Source organism: Mirounga leonina, unplaced genomic scaffold (genome assembly GCF_011800145.1).
Source record: "Mirounga leonina isolate KUSES-001 unplaced genomic scaffold, KU_Mleo_1.0 Mir_376, whole genome shotgun sequence".
In the NCBI taxonomy this organism is placed as follows: domain Eukaryota; kingdom Metazoa; phylum Chordata; class Mammalia; order Carnivora; family Phocidae; genus Mirounga; species Mirounga leonina.
The window spans coordinates 9,050,837-9,060,674 of record NW_023270718.1 but is presented as its reverse complement, the minus strand read 5'-3'; the positions used below and the strand labels follow the sequence as shown (position 1 = coordinate 9,060,674).

Below are 9,838 nucleotides of genomic sequence, written 5' to 3'. Positions count from 1 at the left end.
GGACTCCCGGGTCTGAGGGAGGAGGGGCTGGGGGTCTGGACTCCTGGTCTGAGGGAGGAGGGGCTGGGGGTCTGGACTCCTGGGTCTGAGGGAGGAGGGGGTAGGGGTCTGGACTCCTGGGTCTGAGGGAGGAGGGGCTGGGGTCTGGACTCCTGGGTCTGAGGGAGGAGGGGCTGGGGGTGAGGACTCCTGGGTCTATGGGAGGAGGGGCTGGGGGTCTGGACTCCCGGGTCTGAGGGAGGCGGGGTGGGGGTCCTGGGTCTGAGGGAGGAGGGGCTGGGGGCCTGGACTCCCGGGTCTGATGGAGAAGGGGCGGGTCCTGGGTCTGAGGGAGGAGGGGCTGGGGGCCTGGACTCCTGGGTCTGAAGGAGGAGGGTTGGTGCCTGGACTCCTGGGTCTGATGGAGGAGGGCTGGGGGTCTGACTCCTGGATCTGAAGGTAGAGGGGCTGGGGGTCTGGACTCCTAGGTCTGAGGGAAGATGGGGCTGGGGGTCTGGGCTCCTAGGTCTGATGGAGGAGGGCTGGGGGTCTGACTCCTGGATCTGAAGGTAGAGGGGCTGGGGGTCTGGACTCCTAGGTCTGAGGGAAGATGGGGCTGGGGGTCTGGACTCCTGGGTCTGAGGGAGGAGGGGCCTGGGGGTCTGGACTCCTGGGTCTGAGGGAGGAGGGGCTGGGGGTCTGGACTCCTGGATCTGAGAGAGGAGGAGGCTGGGGGCCTGGACTCCTGGGTTTGAGGGAGGAGGGGCTGGGGGCCTGGACTCCTGGGTCTGAGGGAGGAGGGGCCTGGGGGTCTGGACTCCTGGGTCTGAGGGAGGAGGAGGGGGCTGGAGTCCTGGGTCTGAGGGAGGAGGGGCTGGGGGGTCTGGACTGCTGGGTCTGAGGGAGAAGGAGGCCAGGGCCCGGGTCTGAGGGCAGTTGTCCAGGAGTCCAGACCCCCTTTCTCAGGAAGCCCTGTGAGGCTGACTCCTGCCCTGCGCATCTCTTGTAAACATCCTGATGGGAGCTGAGCGGCCCTGGGCTGCCTCCGTCAGAGATGACACGGGTTAGAGGGGACTCAGCAGGGGGCCGGGGGTGGGGGGGTCATAGAGGTTGTGGGGCTGAGGCCAGCAGCTGATGACCATTTCCTGTGTCAACATCATCTGGACCCACTTTGCAATTCCCGGGATTCCTCAGGGATCAAGGAGGGGGTGGGGGGCGGGGCTGCCGGCCCTGGACCGCGGCTTGGGACTGGGGGGGCCCCCGCCGTCACGGCCCTCACCACTAATGACAGGTTTGGGCTGCTTCTGTGGCCCGCCTGCCCCGTCACCCCCCAGAGGCCAGACAGGACCCCCCAGGGACAGACAGACGGACACACACAGCCTCGGACCTGCTGACCTCACACCAGCCGGCCCTACCTCAGCCAGGGGCCAGCACAGGAGCAAGGACCCCTGGCTCCCTGCTCACATCCCAGTGGCATCTTCTCTCATGTCTGTGAGCCCCCCCTCAGAGCCTTGGGCACTGTGTCTCCCCTGGTCCTTGTCTCTGAGCCTCTGAGCTTGTTTCTTTAGAACTTCTGTGTCTGTAGACCCCATTGTTTTACGACTTGGTCTTTTTCTCACTCTGGATGTCTGTGCTCGTCTCTGTGTCTGTGTCTTGGTGTCATCTTGTCACCTTTTTGTGATTCCCCAGTCCTGCCTGTCAGTGTGGGAGTGGGGGTACCCCATCCCTTCTTGCTCTCCTTGCAATGGAAGGAGCTTGAGTGCCCCCCCTGCCCCTGCCGGGGAAGACCCAGGATGCTGAGCAATCCCCTGACCTCTTGCCGTCACCCACCCCATCTTCCTCAGCCTCCTGCAGCCAGGAAAGATGGAATTAGGGGAAAGATGATCCCACAGCCTCAGGGAGCAGGCCAAGGCAAGGTGTGTGTGGGGGGGGCTGGCACAAGCCAGGTACACTGACCCAGCCCCAGACTCCTGACCTTTCCCATAGAGCATTCTCCAAACGGCAGAATGGCAACACCTTTCTCTCCACGTGGGAACCAGGGTTTAGGGTCTGGACACCTGCCATCTGGGTCTAAGGGAGGAGGGGGCTGGGGGTCCGGGATCCTGGGTTGAAGGAGAGGGTCTGGGGTGGCACCCCTAGTTCCCAGTAGGTGGAAGGGGCTGCCATTGCGAGATCCCTATTGTTGCTCTCAGACTGGCCCCGGGCCCAGTCCCTATCCCCTCGGGCCAGTCCATCCCCCAGGCTGGTGGCCTGAGTCACCTTGGCTGGCCCTGCCGGTCTGGGGGGGGGGGCTACGTCAGTTCTCCCCTCACTGACGCAGCCTTGGGCCCCCCACGCTGACTCAGCCGGAAACAGGCCCCCTGAGGGGCGGAGACCCAGTGGTCAGAGGCCTGGGTCCCTGCGGGAGCGGGGGCTGGGGAGGGCCCCTGGGGGGCCCTGGAAGGGGTGGCCGTGACGGAGCAAGAGAGAGAGCTCTTACCTGAGGCAATGAGGTCATGTCCCACCATGGGGGGGCTGTGACCTCACCTCCCTGGGGACTTGAGCAGTCGTCCCCCACCCCCAGTGGTGGGGGATGGGAGGGGGAGGACTCTAGCCACCATTCATCCCCAGAGCCCCCCTGCCAGCTCAGCACAGTTTTGAGGGCCAGAAGGGGGCCTGCAGGGGGAACTTTGGAAGTCCTGTCACTTTGTCTTCTCACACCCATCCTGTCCTTGGTCCTTCGTTGGGAGGGGGGATGCTCCCGGGGATGGGGCTCTAGACTTGGTCCCTCACTGGCTCTGCCTCTGGCCCTGGCACCCATCAGGGTGCCTATGTCCCCACGGCTGTCCCGTCCTCCCTGCATCTCCTGCTCCAGTCCCTCTGTGCATTGCCATCTCTGCCCGGTCCCCATGCCCACTCCCTGGCTGAGCCACTCTCTCCGCGTGTTCTGTCACCCTCACTATCTTGCCCGCTGGCTCCCCATCTCCAACCCTCCCAGAGACCGCATCTTTCTCTGGGTCTCCCTGTATGTGTTAATAAAAATCAAGAAAGAGAATTGCAATGGTTCATATTTATTGACAGCTGACTGTGTGCCCTACACGAGTGAACTCATCTTTACCCAGGCATTGTGGGGGGCGGGGGGGATGGGTGTTCGGTTATCCACATTTCACAGATAAGGAAACTGAGGCACAGAGGGGGTGCAGCATCTGCGCAAGATCCCACCTCATCTGGGCGTCTCATGCCCTCTCTCGGTCCCCTGTCTCTGCTTCTCTCCCCACTTTCACATCGCCCCTGCCTGTCTCCCGGAGACTCTGCTCCTCTCTGTCCCCATTGCTCAGCACCTCCATCTCTGAGTATCTCTGGCTCCCTGCCTCTGTCTCTTGGGGCCTCTGCAGCTTTGTCACCATGTGTTTCTTCTGCCACCTGCCTCCCCTTTCTCTAAGCCTGCAACTCTCTGTCCCTTTTCCTCCTGGAGTCTCTGTGGGTCTCTCTGCTCCTGCAGTGTATCTACTCAGTGTCCCCATCTCTCCATGTGTCACTGTCTCTCTGTCTCTGCATTTCGGACTCTTCATCTCCACCTCAATGTCCCCATTCCTCCAAGCATCTCTGTGTCCTTGCTTGGGTCTCACACTCTCCAGCCCTCTCGCTTTCTCTGTCCCTTGGAGTGACTCTGCCTTGCACGTCCATCTCCCCAGGCCTGCGTCTTGTGGCTCTGTCCCCAGCTCTTCCCGTCCCTCTCTCCCCAGCCTCCCCACCTCTCCGCCCGCCGTCCTGGTCCAGCCGACCCCCGCCTGCAGCCTGCAGCCGGGCCCCAGCTCTCGAGCCGCGTGTGTCTGCCCCTGTGGCGGCCCGGCCGAGGAGGTGGAGGGAGGGGACGCCAATGACCTCACCAGCCCCTCTCCGACCACCCCCCCCCTTTCTCTTTTCAACTTTTCCAACTTTTCCTTCCGTGCCCTCCTCTGAGCGAGGCAGCGTGAGCCCTGCGAGGCAGCCGGCTCCGTCTGAATGGAAAAGGCAGGCAGGGAGGGTGAGTCAGGATGTGTCAGGCTGCCCTCCCCTGCTGCCTGCCCCCCGCCCGCCCGCCCTGGCCCCCTATATAACCCCCCAGGCGTACACACTCCCTCACTGCCACGGCCCTCGCTGCTCACACGCACATGCCTCCCCTCCCCAGGCCGAGGCCCAGCTGACCCCCAGGGCTCCCCCCCCCCCAGCAGCGGACAGGGAAGGGTTAAAGGCCCCCAGCTCCCTGCCCCCTGCCCTGGGGAACCCCTGCCCTGTGGGGACATGAACAGTAAGTTGGTTCAAGTTCATGGGGTGGGGGGGACAGGAAGGGAGGAGGGAGGGCCCGTGGCGAGGAGGGTGGGGAGCAGACAGGCTCAGCGGAATGGGACAGAAAGAGACAGAGGAGAGTGAGAGAGCCATGGGGAGGCAGAGACGGAGAGGAAAGGAGATTCCGAGAAAGCAGGAGGCCCGGAGAAGAGACGGGCAGAGAGAGACGGGAGGACGAAGCTGAGACGCGGAGAGACGCACAGGGCAGCGCGAGAGAGATGGAGACCCCCAGACAGACGGAGAGAGAGACAGATGCCGGGAGGTGACCCCCAACGGCCGGGGACCCTCAGGGAGTCAGCGGGGACCGAGGGACGCAGACGCCCAGGCATCCTGACAGAGAGGTTCCGGGAGGGAAACTGAGGCAGAGAGTTCCCCCCCCCCCCCCCCGCCCCAGGAGGTGAGCGCAAGTCCAGAACACCGACCCCAGCCAGGGGGAAGAGAGAAAGAGAGACAGTGGTGCAGACAGGAACGGGAGAACCAGACAGATGCGGACCGACGGACAGACAGCGGCCGGGGAGGGCCGGGGGGCGGGCTGGGGGTGTGATGCGGGAGCGGGGCGGCCCGGGGGGCGCTGATTGGCTGGCGGGAGCGGGGGTGGGCGGGGCAGCTGGGGGATGGGCTGCCGGGGAGCCAGCGGGCCGGAGCCCCCGAGCCGTGCGCCGCCGCCGGGTCTCCCTCCGCCTCCCGCGGCCCGGCTGCGCCCGCGCCTCTGCCTCTCTCCGCCCAGGTGTGCTCCGCGGGCATCCCCGGCACCACGGCCGGCCTTCCGCGGTCCACGAGGGAGAGGGGATGTCCCCCTGGGGAGGGGTCTGGGCCTCCGGGTTTCTGTCTCGGTCTCCTTCCTCTGATCTCAGTCCGGCTCGGGCTCCCGAGGCCCGGGGAGGGGGCAGGTTCTGGCCTGTGCCTCCCCCCTCATGCCCCGCCCCGGGGCCCAGATTCCGGCGTCCGGGGGCGGACGGGAGACGCCCGGCCCGTCTACCCGCCCCGGGCCGCGTCTGCTCCGACGGGCGGGGCAGCCAGAGCCGGAGAGGGAGAGGGAAGCCCGCCCCGGCCCTGCGACCTGCCCCGGGCGCTCCACCCTGGGACTCGAGACCCCCCAGTCCCTCCTCCCGCAGAGCCACCAGTCCGGTCTGAGCTCTCTGCTTCCTCCCGCCCCCAGGTGTTTGCTGCCTGGTCCTGGTCGCCCTGAGCCTGTGGCCGGATAGAGCTGCTGCCCCGGGGCCACCTCCTGGCCCCCCGCGGGCCTCCCCAGACCCTCGGGCTGAGCTGGACAGCGCCGTCCTCCTGACCCGCTCCCTCCTGGCGGACACTCGGCAGCTTGCGGCGCAGCTGGTAGGAGAGCCTGGAGGGGATGGGCTGGGACCAGGACCAGGAGTGGGGAGGGCTTCTGGGCTACCACGGTGGCAGAAACGGGGGGGAGGGAGGAGTCTGGGGCCTGTCTGGAGGATGGAGGGACCCTTGGAGCTGGGCAGGGTTCCCCTCAAGGCTTCTTTGCCCCCGCAGAGAGACAAATTTCCAGCCGACGGAGACCACAACCTGGACTCTCTTCCCACCCTGGCCATGAGTGCAGGGGCGCTGGGAGCCCTACAAGTAAGGGAAGGGGAAAGGGACCGGGGCAAAGATGAGATCTGGGCATGGAGAGGGTGCGGGGGATTGGGGGCCAGAGCAGGCAGGTGGCAGGTGTTCCCTGATGCCCCCACGCCCTGTGTCTTAGCTCCCAGGTGTGCTGACACGGCTGCGAGCGGACCTGTTATCCTACCTGCGCCATGTGCAGTGGCTGCGCCGGGCGGGGGGCCCTTCCCTGCGGACCCTGGAGCCGGAGCTGGGTGCCCTGCAGGCCCGGCTGGACCGCCTGCTTCGCCGGCTGCAGCTCCTGGTAGGACACGCCAGCCCCCAGACCTGACACCTAGACTTGAAGCCCGAGACCCCAGGACCCTCTGAGACCCTCCTCTGTGTCCCAAACCCTGTGGCCCCGAGACCCCCCCAGACCCTGCCATCTCCAGACCTCAGAACCTAGACCTTGAGGTCTCAGACCTTGAGCTCTGAGTCCCTAAGACCTCAGATGCTGGTCGTGAGCCCTTACGACCCCCAAACCCTGACTGCTAAAATCCTAGACCCAGCACCCTGAGATCAGACAACTTCAGATACCACTTCCTGGGCCTGACCGCAAAGACCCTGGACCTCAAATTCCAGCTCCCCATTCTGAGAGCCCAGCCCTCACCCATGAGTCCCTGAGCTTGGATCGGAGAGACCCCACATCTAAGACCCCAGCCCCGACATCTTGGACCCGACCCCAGACTTGAGCCCACAGCCCCCAGCCCTCACCTAGCACCAGGATCCCAGTCCTGATTCTCTAGACCTCGCCCCCAATCCCCTGGACTGGGCCCTGGAATTCCAGCTCTGACACCCCCACCTTTTGGTCCCAGTCTTCATTTTCTGAACGCAACATGCTGAGAACTGCCCACCCAGAAACCCTACCCCACAGGCCACAGACACTCCGGAAGCATGCAGCCTGGACTCCCCAACCTCCCATTCGGACCCCTTCCTGGGACCCCCACTGCACCCCTGACCTATTGCTAACCCTCTGTCCTCTCCCAACAGATGTCCCGCCTGGCCTTACCCCAAGCACCCCCAGACCCACCAGCTCCCCCGCTGGCCCCCCCGGCCTCTGCCTGGGGAGGCATCAGGGCAGCCCATGCCATTCTTGGGGGGCTGCACCTGACCCTTGACTGGGCCGTGCGGGGCTTGCTGCTGCTGAAGACTCGGCTGTGACCCGCCACCCGGAACCACCAACGTCCTTCGATGCCACATCTTATTTATTTATTTATTTTGGGACTGGGGGCACAGCAGCAGGAAAACACCCCCTCCTTCTCTCCCCCTAATTCGAGACGGTCCCTCCAGGAGACCTGGGTGGAGTGGGGGGGTATCTGTGCCTTATTTATACTTATTTATTTAAGGGGGCGGGTGGGAGGCAGGTGGACTTGGGGACCAAAGGGGCAGGGAACTGGAGTCCTAGATTCTTGAATCACTTAAGAAGTCTGGCCACAGGCTTTCCCTGTCCCCTAGCCCTCTGGGCCTGGGCAGGAGCATATATTATTTATTAAACAATTACTTTTTGGGTTGAGGTGGGGAGGGAAAGGAGGCCTGGGTTTTTGTACAAAAATGTGAGAAACCTTTGTAAGATGGAGAAAGGGGAATTAAATTTGTCATACACATCCACTTAGAGGTGATTTCTCTGAGTGCTGAGGGTTGGGGGCTGGTCGCCGGGGTCCCTGGAGCAGAGAGAGGCAGGGACCCTTAGTGGGCAGGACAGCAGAGAGGAGATTGTTGGTCCCCCAGGGACCCTGAGTGCTGAGGGCCAGGGTCTGAGCCTGCACTTTGTAGGCACTCAATAAATTAAAGGAAGGTTCCAGAAGGCCATCCTATGCGCTACAATACTTGCATGTGACAAAGCTACAAGTTTGATGTTCGTTATGGTGATGTTCACAACAACAGATCAGAAACCACCTAGATGTCCAACAGTGAGGGATGGTTTAATAAATTACACCCATCCATGTGATGGAATACCATCAGCCATGCCGAGGGGATGAGACGGAGGCTGCTTTAAGACATAGAGAAAGCAGGCTACTGACCACTGCATGATTCCCATTTTGTGTTTGGATGGATGGATGGACAGATGTTTTTAAAAGTCCTAGAACATGGGGCATCTGGCTGGCTCAGTCAGTAAAGCATGTGACTCTTGATATCGGGGTCGTGAGTTCCAGCCATACATTGGGCATAGAGCTTACTTTAAAAATAATAATAGGGACGCCTGGGTGGCTCAGCCTTTGGCTCAGGTCACGATCCCGAAGTCCCAGGATCGAGCCCCGCATCGGGCCCCCAGCTCAGCAAGGAGTCTGCTTCTCCCTCTGCTCTTCACCCAGTTCATGCTCTCTCTCTCTAATAAATAAAATCTTTAATAATAATAATAAGTCATAGAAAAAAATGCACCAAAATGTTGACAATGGTCCCCTCAGGGTGGAAGGTGGGGTAGAGTTATGAGTGACTTTTTAAAAAAATCTGTGCTTGTCTGTATTATCCAGAATTTCTACAATGACCATGTATTTTGCATGACACATTTAAAAAAATAATAAACACTTTTTAGAATGGAAGAATACCAGTCAACACCTTCTCCCCCAATAAACCCTCAGAAGGAGTCAAGAATCACGGCTCACTGAGTCCCTGCTCTGGGACCGTGCCTTAAGTGTGGGGTTTTACTTACACGATCCCCTGAATGCGCCATTATGCCCCACTTTACAGGCGAGGGGGGGTGAGGTGGAGGGGGTGTGGTTGTTGTTCAGGGTCACATGGCTAGGGAGAGACAACTGTGATTCTGCCAGAGGTCTGGCTCATTCCAAAGCGCACGTCCTTTTCTTTAGAACCCATGTTCAGCAGTTGCCACAGACACAAATAGGTTACATATGGGGAAACTGAGGCCCAGTGGGGGTATGAGTCTTACTCAAGGTCCAGAGGAAGGTCAGTGGTGAGCTGGGGCTGTACTCAGGTCTCCCTTCTTAAGAGTCAGAAACTCCTGGTTAATTATCCTTTTACAATATCCAAGACAGCACCCCCCCCCCGCCACCTGCCCCCCACAAGGGTCCAGTTTTTTCACTAGTTTGGGTCTGGATTGGGGGTTTCTGATTCACAGACTTCAGCCCTCAAGACTCTAGGCCACATCTTGGGGAAGGGAGCCCATCCGTGCCCCCCAGAGAGTTCCCAGAAAGAGTCCTACACATGTCTGATGAGGTCACAAAGCCCCTCCACCGGAAGGCTCCTCCCCCAGGCCAGGGCTGACCACCCCCCCCTCCTTCAGGGCCATGGCCAAGCCCTGGGGAAGCTCCACCCTCTGGAACCGCTGAGCTCCCGCACCTGTGAAGCCCAAAGGGCCAGTACGGGTGGGCTGGGGGACACTGGGCAGGCCATGTGCCCAGGTGCCCGGCTCCCTGACTGTGTCAGTGGTGACTCACCTTTTCTCCAGCCACCATGAACCGGTTTCGGAATATCAGGCGCATGGAGCCACTCCAGGGACCCTCAAAATGGGTCCCCACTCTGGGCGAGCTGCAGAAGACCCTCCAGAAGGGCGAGTACCTGCCCCTCCGCCCGCTGCCCATGTTCGAGAGTAACTTTGTCCAGGTCCCCAGCTTCCTGTACCCTGGGGGCGGAGAGGGGCAGGAGGGGATTGGAACTCCCTGGGCTGGGGGACTTGAACCCAGGCAGGTATGAGGCAGTGGGGGGGGGGCTCCGGTGGCAGGGGGCTTGGGCTGGGGGTGCCAGAGGAGCACTGGAGAAGGAGTGGTTCCAGCCCCTCTCCCTGGCCCCCCAGGTGACCAATCGAGGGGCCCCCGTGTACACGCACCACAGAACCAACCGTCTGACCATGGGTGTGGCTGCCTCCCTGCCAGGCCTGGTACTCCCAGACATCCTGCTGATCGCTCAGCCCGGAGAGGGCAAGGAGTGCTCCAACCTCGTCCTCACCAGGTGCCTCCATCCCCCCATCTGCCCCAGGAACCTC

At 62.0% G+C, this 9,838-nt stretch overlaps 2 protein-coding genes across 2 annotated transcripts in view; both read left to right on the top strand.

Annotated features, from left to right (window-relative positions):
- The first annotated feature begins 4,242 nt into the window (after positions 1–4,242).
- IL11 (interleukin 11) lies at positions 4,243–7,177 on the top strand. Its single transcript, XM_034986524.1, has 5 exons — positions 4,243–4,249; positions 5,447–5,619; positions 5,791–5,877; positions 6,002–6,163; positions 6,889–7,177. Exons 1-5 carry the CDS (start codon positions 4,243–4,245, stop codon positions 7,057–7,059), a joined length of 600 nt encoding a protein of 199 aa, XP_034842415.1. The 3' UTR covers positions 7,060–7,177.
- Positions 7,178–9,309: 2,132 nt separating this feature from the next.
- FAM71E2 (family with sequence similarity 71 member E2) overlaps positions 9,310–9,838 on the top strand; it is a 4,869-nt gene continuing 4,340 nt past the window's right edge. The window contains exons 1-2 of the mRNA XM_034986523.1: positions 9,310–9,459; positions 9,650–9,804. Coding sequence (XP_034842414.1) covers positions 9,310–9,459; positions 9,650–9,804 — 305 coding nt within the window. The remainder of the gene's footprint in view (positions 9,460–9,649; positions 9,805–9,838) is intronic.